Source organism: Spodoptera frugiperda, chromosome 26 (assembly GCF_023101765.2).
Source record: "Spodoptera frugiperda isolate SF20-4 chromosome 26, AGI-APGP_CSIRO_Sfru_2.0, whole genome shotgun sequence".
Taxonomy (NCBI): domain Eukaryota; kingdom Metazoa; phylum Arthropoda; class Insecta; order Lepidoptera; family Noctuidae; genus Spodoptera; species Spodoptera frugiperda.
The window spans coordinates 955,240-975,328 of record NC_064237.1 but is presented as its reverse complement, the minus strand read 5'-3'; the positions used below and the strand labels follow the sequence as shown (position 1 = coordinate 975,328).

At 38.1% G+C, this 20,089-nt stretch overlaps 1 protein-coding gene across 4 annotated transcripts in view; it reads right to left on the bottom strand.

Annotated features, from left to right (window-relative positions):
* LOC126912564 (uncharacterized) overlaps positions 1-20,089 on the bottom strand; it is a 74,800-nt gene that overhangs the window by 8,003 nt on the left and 46,708 nt on the right. The window contains exons 3-5 of one of the 4 annotated variants that reach the window (XM_050705177.1): positions 2,625-2,666; positions 1,683-1,870; positions 843-1,018 (exon numbers count right to left, since the gene is read on the bottom strand). In XM_050705177.1, the coding sequence (XP_050561134.1) occupies positions 843-1,018; positions 1,683-1,870; positions 2,625-2,664 (404 nt within the window). In that variant the 5' untranslated portion in view covers positions 2,665-2,666. Of the gene's footprint in view, positions 1-842; positions 1,019-1,682; positions 1,871-2,624; positions 2,667-9,138; positions 14,669-20,089 lie in introns of those variants that run through there. The other 3 variants (XM_050705178.1, XM_050705179.1, XM_050705176.1) reach the window with 3 other exon arrangements.

Here is a 20,089-nt window from a genome sequence, read left to right as displayed (position 1 = left end):
TTCCCGTCACAAGGATGCTAAAATGGCGGTCTCCGAATTTATTTTTGCTCAGCGGCAGGATGATAATAATCGGTAAACGTTGGAGCCACGTTAAATGATAAGATTTTCCTTCGCTTTCTTCTTCAATCGCATATATATTTTATTCGAGTAATTCCTTTAAATAGTAACTGTATACGTAACTAGGGTATCTAGGTAATGGTGCTAGGTTTTAAAGTTCTCATGGAAATTACACCATAAACATTGCCCTCAGTGGGCCGAGGTACTCCATAACTTTACTTTCTCGTTGAATTAAAAGCATTTTGCTATCGGCTAGTATTTCATTTGCCTAATTGGTTGGGGCCAGTTTATCGTTAATTTTCCTGAGTGTAGCCACTTTAATAGCAGGGTTTACGTGACTTTGATGTAAGCAATCCGTCCTTTTCGTATTCAACCATGTATTAAGTATCTACACGTCTTGTAGCCAATAACAATTTATTCTATAACCGACTAACCATAATAGTTATTGAGTAGTAAACAGTTATTGTAACTACTTCACAAATTAACAACTTCTAACTAATGTTATATTGATTGAATCCAACTAGCTCATTAACTATTTCCGACTGATTTGTTAACTCGTACGCTTAGTGACCGACAGACCTTTAAATGTCACCACTTTTCTACCTCATTATTGTTTCATGGTAACTCGCAGTATAACCAAACTACAGAAAACTAATGCCTACAACTACCTGCAAAATTAATTAGCTTTTCCAGGTAAGTATAGGTATACAATACATAAAAATGTGTTTTAAGAAATGATTCAAAAGAAAAGACATTCTTACAAGTCATGGTACCCAGGTACCTACCTCAGAACAGCGCCAAGTATGCCGGCCCCGACCAGTGCAGCGCCGGCTCCCATCAGATAGTAGCGATGCTGTGCGGCTTCAGCACCAGGCGAGAGCTGCACCAAGCCCACCACCAGTACTACGATCCCTAGCAGAAGGGATCCCACTACTGCGTGAAGAGCTGCCACCTGCGCATACTAATAACATTTGAAACATCTTTAAAGATTTGTGTAAAACATAGATCTCCTCTAGAGTAACACCGATTGACGATGAAGGGAAAAGGAAGGAGAAGAATGTTGTAACACAGATTTGGAGTGTTTTTGAGGGTAAAGAAGTACTTTTACGGTCTAACACGGTAAACAGGCTGTGTACTCGTACCTTATTATTGAGTTACTTCCATTTTAAAATGTCCCAATTTGGGTAATTGGATTGACCTTAAAAATACTTCCTTGGAAGAGAGAGGGACAGTGACCCACATAACACACAAGAGAGGGAAGACAACACATCATGCAGGGTGGTTGTTACCTTGGCAGTGGACAGAGCACTATGTTAGTAGCACGGTACATACAGACTCCCACAATAACTGGATGAGTTTGTATGACATCTTGGAGACAACCTCCAATAACCGATTAGTTCAGCCTATTACAGATGCGTTAAGAATTAGTAATGTCTGTAGCATTTATAATGTAAGTACATGTTCAGGCTGGAAAATTGTTCATAAGCCATAAATGGTTCATGGCATTTTCCTCTTGTTAACTTTTCTAAGTATGTCCATTTTCTTCTACAGTACACACAGACACAATTTTAATATAAGTAGTAGTATCTAGCTACATATAAATGCTGATTGCCCGGTACGCTCACCTTGCCGCAGACGTAGAGTTCATTCCTCAGCCGATGGTGGTCCGGCGAGGGTGTGGCGTCGGCATCCATGGGGCGGCCGAGCTGCAGAGGCAGCTGCGATGGTCTCCGCCCCCCTCCTCCTCCGCGCTTCTCATTGCGACGTCTTTCATGGCGAACCGCCACAGCTGGCATAGCACCAATCATCTTCGCTGTACAACACCAGGCCTTCAGAGGCGTGATGGAGGCCCATGTTTAGAAGTCATGCTTTTAAACACGGGCCTCCTCCACTCATCGCATGATTAAACGTTTTGGTTTCCTTACCTATTTGTATGAATCACATTTATTAATAAAGGAAGTTTTATGTACAGAAATGGTTCTTGTAGACATTACTTTTAGGTAATGGAAATGATAAATTACATTAATATTATGGTCATTGGTCAGAAACCTTAAATGAAAAGTATGCCTTTTCAAATTTTGGTTTGGGATATGACATGAGTGATGAATGGCAGGGTTGGGAACATTTTTTCTCCCTCGCAAACTATGTCTGAACTCATTCCCTCGTGGCTCACACACAACACACACAGGAGAGCGCGTATTTTACTGTCATACTTTAGTAGACGTAAACGGAAAATATGAGCTCGAAGCTTTTTATCTTTACATAAAAATATGGGATCTTTAATATATTGTTCGTGAGTTTTCCTTCAAAGCGAATAAGGAAGTTTTAACTTTAGTCAAACTTGAAAGTAACAAAACCAATTTGGCAACTGAAGCGTACAGCTAGTGGAAGCAGGAGTCGTCTGTGAAACACAGTGCAATATGATTGCAGAGGAAGAAATGGCCTTTGTTGTAAACAATCTTTACTTCGGTGTTTGAAGGGACAAAAGGACAAATACGTACACAGCACACCAGTATAGTCCTCACTTATAAAGTCTACTCTAATGCTAGATGTATAATTATACTTACACCGCTGATTATCTCTTGGTTGAAGTAAGGACTGGAGCATATCTGCAACAAGCAATTTGATGTCAAACGAACGATCTAAGATGGCCGCTTTACAGAACAATATAAGTTGGAGCATCTCGTAAAAATTAGCAATAAAACAATCTTTATGTGTTTCGCCTGTGTTATGGGTACAGTCGAAGTTCTGTGTACAGTCACTTGTAAAAATGTTATGTACACTTAAATGTTAAAAGGAATCTACGAGTTATTTTATGTTTGAAGTGCAATAGCCATAAGTAGGAGAAGTCATCAAGTTTATGGCTTAGCTGCAGAATGAATAAAAAGTTAATTCCTCTAAGACATGTGCTCCTGGTAACTTTAGAAAATCTTTAGTTTTTTAATACCATTTTGTTGAAGTTGTCGCTGTATATTACTTAGCTGGAGTGCCGTGGGAATACTGCAGTATGACAAGCGGTAATGCACTTACTGCTATATGTACAGTTTGTTGCACCCGTTAATGCAACGAGTTATAAAAGTACCAGTAGCATCTATGGAAAATTAACTAGGAACTTTGCATTTTAAATATTGTTGTGCTTCTTGCTTTTTCATCTGAACACATTAACAGGTGAGTTACTAAATTATAAGTGTTATAAGTCGTGATATTTATAAATAAATACCTCAAAAGGAAGACTTTAAATTTTGACTAAACTAAACTGAACTTAATGTGGATCTCGCCGATCGATCGATTTCGCCGATTGTACATTTGCTAATAAAATGCCAAAACAATACGTTGCCGGTTGTTTTATGTTTGATCAAAGACGTTGTAGTATTGTAGTGTGTGTACGATGCCGCGTTGTACGCACGACGCCGGCGCTGCGCCGATTTATTTGTTTTGCCACTGCGTCCGATCACAGAAACGATCGACTGTTTGAATAGAACAAACATGTTTGTGAACCTATCCGGATTTTTATTTATAACGTTAGTTAAAAATAGCTGTTGTATTTTAGCGCTTCCTTCGTTATTAAATTATTAATTGATTGAAGTTTAACACTGTAACTAATTTGGTCAATAGCAAACGCTTTCTTGTCTCTGTTATGTGAACTGAATATGCGTCTTATTTCTTATCTCTGTACATAATTGAACTGAATATGCGTCTTATTTCTTATTACCCAACTGCGCCAGAAGGAGGGTTTTGTTTTTCGAGAGTATGTTATCTGTACATAATTGAACTGAATATGCGTCTTATTTCTTATATCTGTACATAATTTATAGATAGATATGTTACCATTGGCTAACAATGTCTCTTAGGTTGAGTATAAGATATAGGTTTAGGTATAAGATTGTCTATAACACAATAGCAAGATAATATAATATTTGAGTTGGCAAGTAATCAACAACTAGGAATGTATGTGGCAATATACAATAGTAAGTGGTTGCTATGGAGATATATAATATAATACTGAGTCATTGTCTTGAGGGCTTCGGGAAATGTCTATATTTTGTATCAATGTTACGTAATATACAATATAGTTCTCCTTTTCCATGAATCCACTAGTTATAATATTATTCAGAAATATTATACCGTCTTTCTTGATCCTGATCTGGGGGCACGGTAGTGCCCGCCAAGACGAGCCAAGCGAAGCGCAAGCGCAAGGGCACTACCTACCTTTTCTCGAAGCGCTTCGTCGAATTTTTGAACCTTCATAACTTGAGTTTGGGTTATACCAGATAAACAAAATTTTCAGGATATAATGTCAGTGGTAGACTTAATAAACCTCTAAAGTTTCAATTGCATAGCTCTTATACTTTAGATTTTATTGATATCTAAAATACCCCGATTTCGTCACTCACTCACTCACTGATGATCAACAAAATTCTTAAGGTACTTCCTGAAGTCCTAGAAAACTGAAACTTGGTATGTAAGCTAGTATTAGTGCCCAAACAACAAAAAAATCCTAAAACTTGGAACTTTTACCCCCCAACCCCTTAAACTAGGGGGTGATCAACAAAATTCTTAAGGTACTTCCTGAAGTCCTAGAAAACTGAAACTTGGTATGTAAGCTAGTATTAGTGCCCAAACAACAAAAAAATCCTAAAACTTGGAACTTTTACCCCCCAACCCCTTAAACTAGGGGGTGACCAACAAAATTCTTAAGGTACTTCCTGGAGTCCTAGAAAACTGAAATTTGGTATGTAAGCTAGTATTAGTACTCAAACAACAAAAAAATCCTAAAACTTGGAACTTTTACCCCCAACCCCTTAAACTAGGGGTGATCAACAAAATTCTTAAGGTACTTCCTGAAGTCCTAGAAAACTGAAACTTGGTATGTAAGCTAGTATTAGTACCCAAACAACAAAAAAATCCTAAAACTTGGAACTTTTACCCCCAACCCCTTAAACTAGGGGTGAAAGTTTGTTCGAGACTTCCGCAACTTTTGACGCTAGAGGTCTGAATGCGGCCGCGGAGGGGTAAAAATCTGAAATAGGGAAACTTAATTCCCTATTTCCTGCTTGAGATCTGAAAATTATACACAAGTACATAGAACACAAACTTTTCATCAAATCAAAACATTATCCTACCCATAAGTACTTAGATATGAATAATATTACTACACTTCACTTCGGTAAGTGTTTATTAATCAACCTATACTTTTGCCAACGCCCGCCGCCTGCCCCCTCGTCCCCGCGCAGTAGCTAAAAATAATCGGCCCGTCAGCGAGCGCGGCACCCGAACGCGGGCAGACGCGCGAGGGCAGACGTCGTTGACGGTTGTCTCGTTGAATGAAAAATTTTCGGAATATTTCGGTGATTTAAAAGTTTGCTATCGCGGAGAAAAAAACCATTTGCCTAATATTTAATTGTTAGTAGTTTAGTAGGTAAAGGTTTAGATACTAGTGTTTTAATTTTCATTGATAAAAAGTATTAGGATTACGTTTGCAATTTTCTTATAAATTTAGTAGTTTAGTAGGTGAAGGTTTAGTTAGGTACTAGTGTTTTAATTTTCATTGATAAAAAGTATTAGCATTACGTTTGCAATTTTCTCACAAATTTAATTAAGAAATTCAAAGATTGAATAAGTAGGTATTTGCAATTAAGTAGTATAGGTTAGTAGGTATAATATGTTTATAGTTGTTTATGTAGGTACGACTTAGTGAGAATAATTTGATACGTAGGTCATTGTTTAATTTTCATTGTTAATAGGTTTAACTTAAGTAGTTTAGGATTACGTACGGTTTGAATATTGTATAGTAGGTAGAAAATTACGATATTGATAGTTGTTAATCTAGTGTTAAAAATAATTTTGTGTAGGTATTTTAGAACTAGGTTTAATAGGCTTATCTACAGGTACCTATACCGCTCATTTCATTGACACTTGTCCAGTAGGTAGGTATAATTTACTTTAAGATTTAATTGAGGGGTTTAGTTTACAGTTTGGCATTACATAGCCTTGTTACTAGGTTAAGCTAGGGTATAGGTATTTCGTTACTTAGATACTGAACATGGATAGTGTAAAAGTTTTACATGAAGTGGAGCTGGGACCCCGCCGCCATCGTGTGGTTAATATGCCGGGAGACGGTTCCTGCCTCTTCCATTCCTTGACATATTTAATACCCCAAAAAAAGAAAGAAAAAATGAGCGGCAAAAAAATACTTGTATTTGTCGCTCATTTTATCTTTCTATCATAAGCAACCTACAAAAAGAAATGAAATCCCACAAAAACATTTCATGTTAAATGTTGCCAAGACGAGACCATATAGCTCGCACTGTCAAAAAGTAATCAGATCCCGTGTAGAGCCAAGTTTCTAACCCTACATGCCCAGACCTAAATCGATAAGCCCTAATTTCACACTCAAGTTACGGGGAAATTCTACAGCCATAGCTCGTACTGCGTAGTTCGTAGCGCGTAGCAGAGTTTTTACGCTATAATCTCGTAGGCGTGCAAACCTTGGAGGTAACTGGCGAGTTGGCCGCACGGAAAGAGTTTAGAAGATTGAATGGATTTTTAAGCTCAACCCCATATGACGAATAGCAAAAAGTCCGTGCGGCCGACTCGCCAGTTACGTCCAAGGTTTGCACGCCTACGAGATTATAGCGTAAAAACTCTGCTACGCGCTACGAACTACGCAGTACGAGCTATGGCTGTAGAATTTCCCCGTAACTTGAGTGTGAAATTAGGGCTTATCGATTTAGGTCTGGGCATGTAGGGTTAGAAACTTGGCTCTACACGGGATCTGATTACTTTTTGACAGTGCGAGCTATATGGTCTCGTCTTGGCAACATTTAACATGAAATGTTTTTGTGGGATTTAGATTAGTTCGAGTATTCTAGAAACTAACCTAATGCTTCAATTTTTTTAACAGCCTTGACGATCTTTTAATGTCTTGATGACTATATAGCATTTTGGAGCAACAGCAGATAGCAGAAAAACGTAAGTATTATAAGTTTTTGTTAAGAAAGAGTCTCATCATTGTCAACAACAACACCTATAAGCGACCACTCCTGACCAAAGGTCTCTTTGCACACGGAGAAGGTTTGAGCATTACTGACCACGCTTTCACAATGTGTGTTCGCAATAACAAACTTTAATTAGAAATTATAAGCCCAGGTTTTCTTACGATGTTTTCAATAGGCTCTACATGGGAGTGATTGACACAAATAGTGAAAAGTGGGTGTACTTTGCATAGCGGCATTGTGTGCCGCAATGTGCACCTCTACCTACTCCTTCGGAGCTAAAAGACGTGACGTGTCGTTTTCTTCACCATTTATCAGTGGTGTCTAAGTATTCTTAGAAAGTACATATGACTTGGTAAAAGTCGCGTAAAAGTTGGTTTCGAACGCACACCCTCATGCATGAGGAGCGGGTGGCGGCGTCTTAAACCTCTAAATCGAAAAAGAAAGAGTCCAAAGGTAATCTAAAATCGAATACTTTTTCTAATACCTTCTCTGCATCATATATCGCTGACTCATTTCGTGTAAGTGTCGTATGACGTTTATATCGTGTTTCGTTCCCCACATAAATAACGTGTCTTGGTAACTCGAGAATTTTCGGGTCAGGCCCGTCTGTGCGAGATAAGGGAGATAATATTACGACACAATCGTACCGAGCGAGCGGTCGCACAATTATTGTGAAACTGGTCGCCTTTTATTTACAGAGGTCTCATCGTTTGTCCCGAGCATAAAGTGAAATTGTGCTCGGTCCGTGTTTCCTTTTTGTGTGACAAAGAGGTTTTGGAATAAAAATTCTTGTGAGAAATGTTTCGTTTAACTGTGAAGTCCTCAAACACGTTACTATAAGTCAACTTCTAGTATATAAGTCTACTGTATAAACCCATTTATGGACACCGTCCCTCTTAATTTCCCTACTCCCTTGATCAACCATCTTCATTACAAAGTATCACAGATTGCCGCTCTCCATCAGTACTAAATACATAAATATATCTGCCAATTATTGTCGCTGACGTAGCTATAATATCTGCCGGCCAATATACCAGTGAGGGACGTGTTCCGGCCAGGATATTGACGTCCACCCCCGCCGTCACCCGTCCACTAATTGCCACGGTCATATTTTACACGTCATGGCATTTTAGGGGGATTCGGTTTCGTATTTATGTGTTGGCAATATAATAATTGTTATTCCATTATGGTTAGATTTGATTTTATTCGTCCATAAGGCTATTTTACTGAATATAGGAATTGAACCTTTAAACTTTGTCATTATTTGTAACGTAACAATGAATCTCATTATCAGGAATTATAAATGTATGATAGTATCCTATACATAACAAATGAAAAAATCCCACAAACATTTCTAAGCTACTAGAGAAACAACAACGTTATTGCTTCAGACGGAAAACTTTTCACGGGGCTTTGATTCCACTTGCAAAACAGCAAAGATTTTAGAGATATTGCCTACGAGCTACGGGGCTACGCCGCTACGGGCTACGTTGCTACGGGGGTCGGGCCGCTACAGGCTACGCAGCTACGGGTCTCAGGAGGCTACGGGCTGCTATCATAGGTCTCGGGTGGCTCCGGCAATGCATAACGTATGCCTTATTCGACAAACAACATAAATCCTTATTGAAACTGATACGAAGGGGATGGGAAGGTTCTATAATGTTGGTTTCTGGCAAGAAATAGTACATATTTCATTTTTGGCGGTTTCTATTTGAAAGATGGTATTATAACTGATCTAGTTTCCATTAAATGTGAAGAATATATTCCTTTGAATTTGGATTTTATGGTTTATTGTATAAGCCTCAGTTTAGTGTGGCAGTAAAAATATCGGAATCCTGAATCTGGCAGTTTTGGCATGATAAAAAACTTTACTAATATTGTAACTATCATAATAAAGACATCAAGAATTAATAGGTAGGCAGTATAATTACAAAGAACTTCAGTTATTAGCAACTCTACTATATAATTTAGATCACCTACACACAATTATAATATCTAATTAAGTTAATTTCGGTATCAAAACACGGGCCTACAATAATGAATGAATAATTAATAAATCAAGGAATAAATAACAAACGCGACCTTTTGTAATAATTAGTTTATTTAATAATAAATGTGTAATAAATCGAGTGAAATAAATTATGTTTGCCTAACGTGGAATGATACGTGAGTCGAGATAAAATAGCTTTCATTGTGGAGGAAACAACTCATGTCGAACTTAATTCACAAGTTAATAGCTAATGAAGTAGGAAATTACTGCAAATATATTATAGTTTCATCTCTTCTATTCTTCTGTACCCTTAGTACAAAGTTTGCTTTAGTACGAACCAACCGGTTCATTCGCGGCGGCCAATCAGAACGCTGATCGCACTCTCGTTTTGTTTTCGTTCAACGTAAAGCAAACTTGTATTAAGCCCTCAGATAATTTAATATTTATTACTTCAGATGTATAGATAATTATCAATCTGTCTCTTGTTTATAGATTTTTTACTATATGGCTTTTAAATAAGGTCGTTTATTGTGTAGCGACATGACTTGTTAACCCCACAGTGTATTCGTTTACAAAAGTATCTTCATACAATTTACAGAAAACTATTTTTTACATAATTCTTATTACATTTTATCAAAGTTGTCTAGATTGAAAAAGAAAATAGTTCTAATTTCAATTGAAAATGTATTTATTTATTAGGACAAACCCGAATTTTCTTTATACAAAGTTTAGGACTAAAATTCGATTCTCAATCTAGGAATTTATAATTTTACAAAGATTTTGGTGTTAATTTTCTATTTCTGATCTCCTATATTTAGTATCACTTTACGAGAAAACAAGGATCGGAATAAATTCAGAGTGAGATAAAATATTGATTTCAAAATGACAACGATTATGTAAAGATTTGTAAATAAATGCGATGTTATATGTACTCAAAATGTTTAATTATGAAAATGTTTAAAAATCTCTAAGGAACTACAGTTGTTACCAAAGTTATGGACCGTTCCGTGAACCATTTTCATTAATCCTTTCACATGACACACATAAACTGACTCGTGTACTACATAAAGCCGCCATATACGGAACAGTCATAAAGTTTGATGACAACTATACGTCGTTATTGCTTCTTTAAGGTCCATAGGTAATTCAAAAATAAATTAAACACATTCCCATATGGCACTATAGTTCACAAAACAAACGACATAACTATTCGAATCGATTAAATACATCAATGTGCTTTACAAGTGTATAGTTTTATTTAAAAAATGCGCAAAAGCGTTCATAAAAATCTTTCCACGACACCGAAATGGCATAAAAAAATCACAACTAACATGTTTTGAGCTTTAACACGACATCAAAACACTTGGACAACGAAACGACTACAAATTATAAACTAGAGACTTTAAATCACAATGAATGTACTATATTTACCGCCGCACTCAGAGCCACTTGTTAAGTAACCATTACTTAATCCAGTCCAGGTTTTCGGAACAAAATCGTTACTAAAGAATAGCTTAAGTAATCAAATGACTCTGGGTACGGCAGTTAGGTATTAGACTTTTGTTTTTAAGCAGTTAGCGAAGCGCTGCCGGCGCCTGTCTTACGCTTTACAACGAACATCTGTAATCACTTTCGAAGGCATCGTGATCCGGAGCGAGGGATGATTGCATGGTATATACACGTGACACTTACAGCCAAGTACTCGATTTGAATTACCCTATCAAAATTACCTAGATATAAAAGTATAGGCACAAGAAATTTTCACAATTAACGTGTGCAAACACTATATGTTGCGCTATCATATGTGCATCAGAATGAAGTATACGATAAAGTAATTATATTAGTAGTAAATATTATTAAATCACGTGTTCAGCAGTGCATTGTTGTAGCCACACATGTGATAATTGCTGCAACGGTAATAAAATTTGTGTAGATTTACATAACGTGATAAAATACTTCTTTCGCTACAATAATAAAAACTTCGCTGAGTAACATTAATGTAAAGATATAATCTATTTCCATTGGCTTACAACAATGCACCAACGAACGTTTAATTCCATCTAATTTCAATGATAATAATAATTTAAAACACGTTTTTTATAATTTTTACAAAATAATACTGTCACCAATATCTTCACGACAACATTTTAAAGGAATACGTGCACAAGTTGTAAAATTACAATCCACCTTTATCTCCCTTATTTAGTACAACACGAAGCTAGCTTTTTCTAGACATTCAGGCGACAGAATATAAATACACGACTAGACTTTATGTCCAAGAGGAGAACACTAGAGTTACTAAGCACATTCCGAGACGTTCCCGTTTTATGACGAATTTATGATTCAGAAGGATATTTGCAAAGCTGACAATTCTTTACGTGCTGCACTTTGCTCTGTTGTTGCAATAAAAAGGATACAACGTTTTATACATTTGAAGACGAATGCTTATTTGGAAAGTCGAATGTTTTAGAGATGCTTTTGAAAAATAACCGTCTCAATACTACAGACTTAAGTTCGTATACATAATATTGCTTGTATTGGAATAGTCTGAAGTTAGTGTTGTGTCTCTCTTGATACAACAACCAGAAGATACCATCTGCACGTAACCCAGTGTTCTCTTAATGGACCTTACTATCTACTTATCAAAAATTACCGAAAATTGTGCCATTACAAATACACAATATTAATTATTGGTGAAATATTTATTTAATAAGGCAATGTTTTATAGACAGCACTTACAGTAAGAGACAGATATTAGATACCCGCTACGAGGTACGAAATAATCCGCAAAACTTGTTGTTCTTTGACAATTTACTTGTGAAATTGCGAAAGTTGTTTGTCCACAACATCGTTTTAACTAACCTTCTCATTTCCTAATAACAATTACAAGGTAAATTGCCAAAGAACACCAAATTCGCACAATAATTAATGGAAGATTGAAAGAGAAAGTACTAGGAGAGAAGTAATGGGAAGGAGTGTAAACCTAATAATTTAAATTTGAGCATTGTGAAGCTAAGCTCGTGTGTTTAAGCTTAATATTAATATCAATGTTTAATAATGTGTACATATATTTATATAATTTGACATCTCGATTTAAAATGGAAAATATTTCACAGCCCCAAATAAAATAAACCTAACGATAAAAGTATAAAATTATTGGATAAAAAAGTTAAATGCACAGATGTAGGTTACGTTAAAATCGAGCTCAGCATAGCCATTATTATTGGATTGGAGTTTAGTGCAAATATTCTTAGCTATGGAAGATTATAATTGAAGACAAAGGATAATAATATATTGAGATCGATTTTAATATAACTTGTAACATGAAATAACCTAAAGGCTTTACTATAACGTAATAATATGCATTGCCACGAAACTTTTGGCACAGATCTGTTGAAAAGAAAATAGTGCACACTGTGTGCCTTATGATATCATGATATTAACTTTATATTATAAATTATTTAGATAATAATATATTTAGGCACTATCCAGATACGTTGGGTAGAGTTGAATTGTTCACAGACGAAGTGATTCACGATTATTGCTTTTGTTTTAAGAATGCTGTAAGTGATTATTATGATACATTTGTTTAGTGCAACTTATTTTTCTGTCAATTCTAATTAGTTAAAGTGTATAAAATTGTGTAAGTTCAAAAATATTTATCTATCTAGAATGTTTCTTTCAATACTCATTTAAACCAAATTACTCGTTAGTTCCAACTCACCCACGTATCTAAACAGTAAACTAATTAATAATTAATTAGAGTAGAAGACAAACCAACATACAATATTATATAAAATCGTCAGGTATAAGAACAGTATATAACAATCAGTCTCAAGCCAATACATGCGGAATTCCAATGTTAATTTAATTAAATATACAAGATCACTCGTTTACTACTGCAGTGCTATATACAAACTACCAGGAGAACAAAGCAACGCACAATATGTTTACTTTCGCACAAACTCGTTGATGTTAAAAGACAATGACATTGTTTTGACTGTTACGTCGTATCGATGCTTAGTATTTATTCTAACTGCGTATTTTCAGCTTCACCAACAAACAGCGACCTGCCAACAAACAACGTTTCCACGATACGACTCCAACGTTTGTTATTGTTCGCTTTGTAACAAAACGTCGAAATAAAAGAAAATATCCGAGTCACGCGACCGGAGCCATTGATCTCGTTAACGGCCGCGTTCCTATTTAACTACTGCAGTTATAAACGAGTTCACAATACAACTTACTGCTAAGTCTACCAAAGAGTTGGTCCGTCTGTTAAAATATAAAATAGAGAAGCGTTCCCCGAACACAAATGAAATATCCATTGAAACGTCGAAGCATTCAAGCTTTAACCAAATAGCAGGATAGTTACATAGAAACCTTGTTAACGAATATAGCGGTACAGTAGAAACACGATCTCATTACGAGAGATATAGAGTTCATTTCACTTTGCCGCGATTCACATGTAATAGACGAAGAAGGCAATTTTCGACAATTCTCTGATTCCGAGCATATCTGGGATTTAAGAGCGGAAGTAGAGGAAATAGCCACTAACTGTAACAGTTCCACTGCTGGAGAAAGACTAGCACTTTGTATAAGTGTGCGCTCGCCGAGCGTGCTCGAGATATTATATACTTGGGGTTGTATCCTCCCTGGTAATGGTATATTGTGTGCAATGTTACGGAATAGAACCACACCGTAGCGTGCTCACAGTTTGGGGCATCTTACTTTGTGTGCAGAAATACCGAGCTATGCGATGTCAGGCGGAGAGCTCGGAATCAGTGAGTTGTCGATTTAGGTGGCTCACATGCGCGACATGATCATGTAGCGGCCGTCGGACAGCAGCTCGCGCGTGTCGGACGGCGAGCCGGGGCTGAGGCTGGGCGCCACGGACGGCGACGAGTACGTGTCCTTGTTGAACTTGCCGAGCCGGCCGCCGCCCTCCGACGCCACTGAGATCTCCTCCTCCACGATCTGCTCCAGCGGCAGCTCGCGCATGACGTCTCCGTTCATCGCCAGCGCGTTCACGAACCCGTGCGCGCGCTCGGGTGGCGGCTCCGTGTATGTTTCCGTCACTGTCTCCGGCAACACTTCCGTGGCACGTGCACGACGCGCGTTCTTCGTGCGCATGCCACCAGTCTCCGCGTCCCTCTCTAGTCGATGACCTGACCGGGATCTCGTCAACTGTCTCTGTACATAATCCTCCAGGGCGTCTTCCTCACTCTTCATCAAATATTTGTGCAGAACAATGAGAAATACTCCAATTCCCACCGCGAACATACCAGAGCAGACCAGCTCATTGAACCAGCTGACTGAGCCGACTGTGCTCCACGACGTTACGTTGTCCGGCAGGAAGCCGGAGCCGAGCAGGAACAGGCCGAGCACGAGGAACACCACTCCGAGGTGGAGCATACCGACCGTCGAGACGACCTCATTTTCGGTGGGGTGTGGCTTTCTGTAGCGACGTCGCTCCAAGCTGCCGGTGGAGCAGTGCGGGGACGTGACTCCCGACTCTGAGGACTGCAGCGAGTAGCGGCGCTCGCGAGCTCGCTGCTGCTCAGCGCGGCGCTTGCGCTCGCGGCGGATGGCGAGCGCCGAGTGCAGGCCCACCGCGTGCATCCTGCAAGCACGGGCACGGGTGAGTGGCGCTGGTCACGCCGCGTCGCACGCGCAGCGCGGGGGCGGTGCGCGTGCGACGCGTGCCGTGCGCGTGGCGTGGCCGCAGGCGCGGGTAGCCGCACGCCTGGCGGAGTGACCGTCGACCCGTGCCCGTGCCGTGCCGTATGCGATAGCGCAATACATGGAGGAAGGAACTTGACGTGAGCGTCGCAACAATGTCATTGTGCAGCGGCTGACGAGAGAAATTCAATTAAATACGAACACAACTTAGACTAGCGCCTGCCGTATGAATACAATGCACTACTTAACTCTAACATCAAGTCCGTTCCTATATATCACACACAAGTATAACAACTTATTGTTTACACAGTCATATAGAACAGTAATGGAACATTTAGTAGAAACAGATAATATAAAATCGTCGCAGTACAAGAAGTAACGTCGCTCCCATAAGAATGTAAAACAAGACAATGTCACGTCGTAAAAGTTGCGAATGACGCCGGAGGACATCGCTAATGTATTCGTAAATTGTCGTAAAATATTAAACAAGTTGATGTTATCTCCGGGTCGCTGTACAAAGTACATCGTGCGACATTTCCAGTGGCGCGGGTCACAAATGAAGGTCCTCTGCTAAATTATTCACGGGAGTCGCCCTCTGTGTGCGGGGAAGTGAAAACTTTGAACATGTCGGAATAAAGACATGAAAAGAAAATATAATGGCCAGTAAGATTTGCCAACTGAATGTAAAGTATTAGTGTGCCTTTGGTAGACATTTTTAATGGTAAAAACGTGTTTCCTATATTTTACAAATGCCCTACATTTATGTGAGCGGTAGTTTCTGTTATTTTTAATTTCTATAGAAAAACCTAGTTGTTTACAAAAGCCCGTGTCTCGGAGTACTTGCATTATGTGCGCTAGTGTGTGTGCGAGTGATGACGTCGCACAAACTGGTACAAAAGCTACGTTTTCAAATGTTCCAACTACGACACATTGAAATGTCCGCGTGAAAGCCTTGAATGAAGCCTCTCCGGCACTCTGAAAGCGGGTGAATTTCATAACGTTGCTATATCTTATTTTAATAAACACGCGCCGGTGGAAAGGGCTTTATGTTTTCGCTTGTAATTTATTTACATTTGTCGATGTCTTGTTTATTTTGTTTAAGGAAGTTGAACGAGTAATTTGTAAAGTAAAGATGTAAAATGAGGGATCAACAATGAAGTAATAATATAATGTATGTTTAAGTACCACAGATCACATTACATCCTCATATACTGTGCTGGTATAGATATACACAGTAAACTCTTCCATTCTTTCAAAGGATTATCGATCACTTAGTAGAAAGTCGAAAAATTGGGAATGTTAACAACAACAACAAAAAAGTAACAACTTGTTTATATATAACTTTCGTGAGACAAACTAAATTAATAATTATGTTTTTCAGCTTATACACGTTACTATTTGACGAGGAACTTGACTAGTCAGTAACAGCGCTACAGTTGCCGCGTCGTATGTCGCGGAATGCTGCTCAAGAATATGAGCCTCTAGTATGGCTTGAAACTAAGCAAGCCGAAAAACGTAATGATTAAAAAAATATTTCCTTATAGACTATTGACTACATAATATCTATACCTACACCAATTTCATTGGGACACAGTTTGACTAACATTTAACATTTGAACTGTAGCCAGTAAAGTTTCGATTCACACCCTGCTTCACCAGATAATAGAGAACCTGGTCATATATCAGTGCCATAGGCCCTGGAGTCCTGCCAACCAGTGGCCAACTACAGCACTATTCATCATTTGCACTACTATAGAAATTATGACTCCAAATGTTTTTACTGCAGTCGTTAGTATGCAAATGAATGATGAAATAACGTGTCACAAGAACCTACCGAAACCTTGACAGAGACCGAGGGAAACAGCGCTTTCTGATAACTAATTTCTAACCGTACCTAGCTTGGTTTACCTAGGGGTTTATCGGGGCTCGGTTCGAAAAGCAGAAGTTAAAAACGGGATGGTTTTTAGTCAATATGAGTTTTATACTCCCTCTTGCCTTGCCCAAGGCGGAAGAAGTCTTTGGATGAGGCCAAGATTGGAAATTATTTAGAAGTAGCATATAGTCCAGCAGACGAGAGGACCAACAGATAACATCTAAATACTCCTACTCCTACTCTACTATTCTACGACTCTTATTGTTATTTACACTAACTAAAAAATCCTAATGCCTAAACGTAAACATCATGCATTAAAACTATTCAAATACCTAATCAAAATGATTGAATAAATAATGATATTGCTCTGATGGTACTAGGGTATCATCAATTGAGTTATCAATATTCAATACAACCCTAATTGAAAAGCCATTCAATTCGAATCAATAGCTCGCAACTGCATGAATACAAACTAATTTCAAATCTATGCATCTAGATAAAGCGTTATCATTTCAATACTCTATACCGATAATTTCATGTAATTTCAAAATGATTGGTGTTCCTGAATACATTTCTAACGAGAATCGCTGTGAATATAATAATTACCAGCACAATTTGTTGAAACGCAATACATTTTCAACCATACCCCTTTTGTTATAAAGTAAAAAATCCATTGCGATGTACTAAGTACACTTTCCGATGGGCATAATTGGCAAATAGACAAACAATCCTCGAAGCAAGTTGTTGTTCCTGAACAAAGACCCTTCAGTGCAGTTGACAGGTTGCTTTCAATTAGCCAGCCTAGCTAGGAAACTATTGAGGTTTTCCAATGGAAAATACAATGCTAAGTTAGGTTTTCAGTAAGGGAAGGGTTAATAGTTGGTTGGTTTTTTAAATCAAGTGGTGTAGTGGGAGATTTTATTTTCTTAAAGGAGCTCTTGAATGGTTATCTGCCTTTTTAGTAGCATAAAATGTAAATATGCGTACCAAAGGATTAAAATAGAAACTTGAGATATGACAAACACATTTTTACATTAAATAACAACGACTAAAAGTAAATGTCGACAAAATAATATTTCATCCAAACAAGAGCGTAATAGCATTATTTGTTTTGCATCCGAAAAAAATAGTTCAATCGTATTCCATCAAAAATATAATCAAATCTGCGAAGCGAATTGAATGCAGATTGACATGACGTACTTGAATCCAGTACAACATGACGTGACCCAGTTATGACGGTATTCATTCAGCACACTCTCGATGTTTTAATAAATCCAAAATGGAATTTTCCACTAACTTTGGATATTGGAAAATTGGAGCTGTACTTCAATAGTAGCTTGTTAGTTCTGTGACAATAGAATTGTTCGCCACGGGATAGGGAAGGAACTAGTTACTCGTGTTGATATATGTACACTGCACTGTACAGAAACTATTGTAATGCCTATCCTTGTTAAAAACTCTGTAAAACTCCTATAGACTGTCTGATTACGCCAATGGCAAGACCGGGTTACCAGGGCGCCAAGAAGTGTAGGAGTTGTTATGACACTGTTTGCCTGGCTTTATCGTTAGATTCAGATCAGTGATTACTGAATAATTGATTTAGTTACAGATACAGAGGAAGTATTGATTTAGTTTACAAACAAAATTTTACAAGTCATCACACCCAGACCTCTAACACCAATTTGGGGATCACACAAAGAATAGTTCCGTGCAAAAATCGAACGCATGACACGTTCCACAGCAATGCAGCCAACGGCTGGATAGTTAAAACAATTAATAAAGTTTACTAATCCTAATTAAAAGTAATCATCGCACTTAAACCTTTTAGTGGACATAGAAAATCCAACCGAAGCTAGCAGGATCGCTACTCAAAGCGAACTTATCAACCCGTTAATTAGAACGCAAGCAATTTGAGCACAGTGCGCAAATGAGTTTCATAGCGGTGTGCAGCTCGCTAAGTTTCCAGCGCGCGCAATTAAACTCGACCCCTGTAAATACCACTTTAAAGTTTAAACTTGCGGAACAGTCTTCTTTCTTTATTTTTGTTTCCGCAGATACTTGCCACGGATTGGCTGGAGGAGGTGGAACAAAGAGCCGGTGCTAAAGGCTGGTAGCTCTCTTTGTTCTAGATAAAATAGCTGCGTGGTCTGTTCTGCTCAGTTTCGTTTTAGTTTTTTACTTAGATGTGACCATTTACAGCATATTTTCAGGCTGTTTTATGGAAAAAATGGATTCCGTGATTTTTTAAGTTTGTGCTATGTTGTCAATACTAAAAAGTGGTAAGAGATATAGAAAGCTTTTACTTAACTGTCAGCATAACTATGGATTACAATAAAGCTGTTGTTGGCTCGAATCCAAGTACATCGAAGTTGTATTTACAACTCTGAATTCTTTTTAGGTCCAGACTTTTTTGCTATAAGGAAACTAGGACAAGACTAGAAAAACTTGCCTAAAAACTTATGTTGTCTTCCCGAAAATATGTCACAGGCAATTCTATCTTATTGGCGAGAGTAGTTGGCACTCTGCCATCAGTCGGAGGCTTAGTGAAGCCTGTTGCGAGTCCCGGGAGGGCTTGGGAGGTATCTAATATCAGCTGTCTAGACGAGGGGTATGCAGTCGAGTTGAAGTGGTCGACACTTGAAGCTTTTACGCTTATCGACAATCAAACGCCGGCGGTAAGTGGCTTTAAAGTTTCTGTCCCCAGGGATCGATTTTGCAGTGAAATGGCTTGTAGATAATGCGGCTTGGCATTTGTGGACTAGCTGATCGAAGGTTATGAAGTGGAAATCGTGTTACAGACGATTCTAAGCTTTATTTTTGGTGCTATAAGAATAATGAATCGTGGTAATTTAAATTAATTGCTAAATGCTATCCATGAAACTGCATTCCCAAATTCTCCTAACGATCTATTGCATCCGCATTACTGTCTCTAATGGTCGACCATTTCATAGAAGCAAACAGTTCAACCATAGCCACGCCTTTTTAGCACAAAATGGAAATTCAGGCTCTGTGGTGTTTGTGATATATCTAATGGCCTAGTTGGCGGGAATCCAAAGAGTATTGTTTTTACTGTTCTATTAGAAATTAGAACCATTATGGGACAGAAATCTTTTAAGGACGATAATTATGGGCGTATTCTTAGATAAAATATTCAGGCGATAATTAATGACTTAAGTTTTTATCGTTTTATAAAACACAGCAGTTTTTTCAAAGGGACTGTAGTATCTAATCTAATCACAGCAACAAAAAAGCAATGCTTAAATTGAAAGACAATAAAATCGGACATTAAAACATTTTATAACATTTACACGCCATAAACTCGACACAAATGGATACTCAATCAAATACTTATAAAACAAATGGCGGGCCCTTTTATCGGTTTGAAAAAAAAGGTCCAAATGGGCCCTCCTACTTGTAGTGAAGAGGAGGACCAGTAGGCACTCATTAGCCCTCCATCCGACCAATTTATCAACACTTATCGAACCTGCA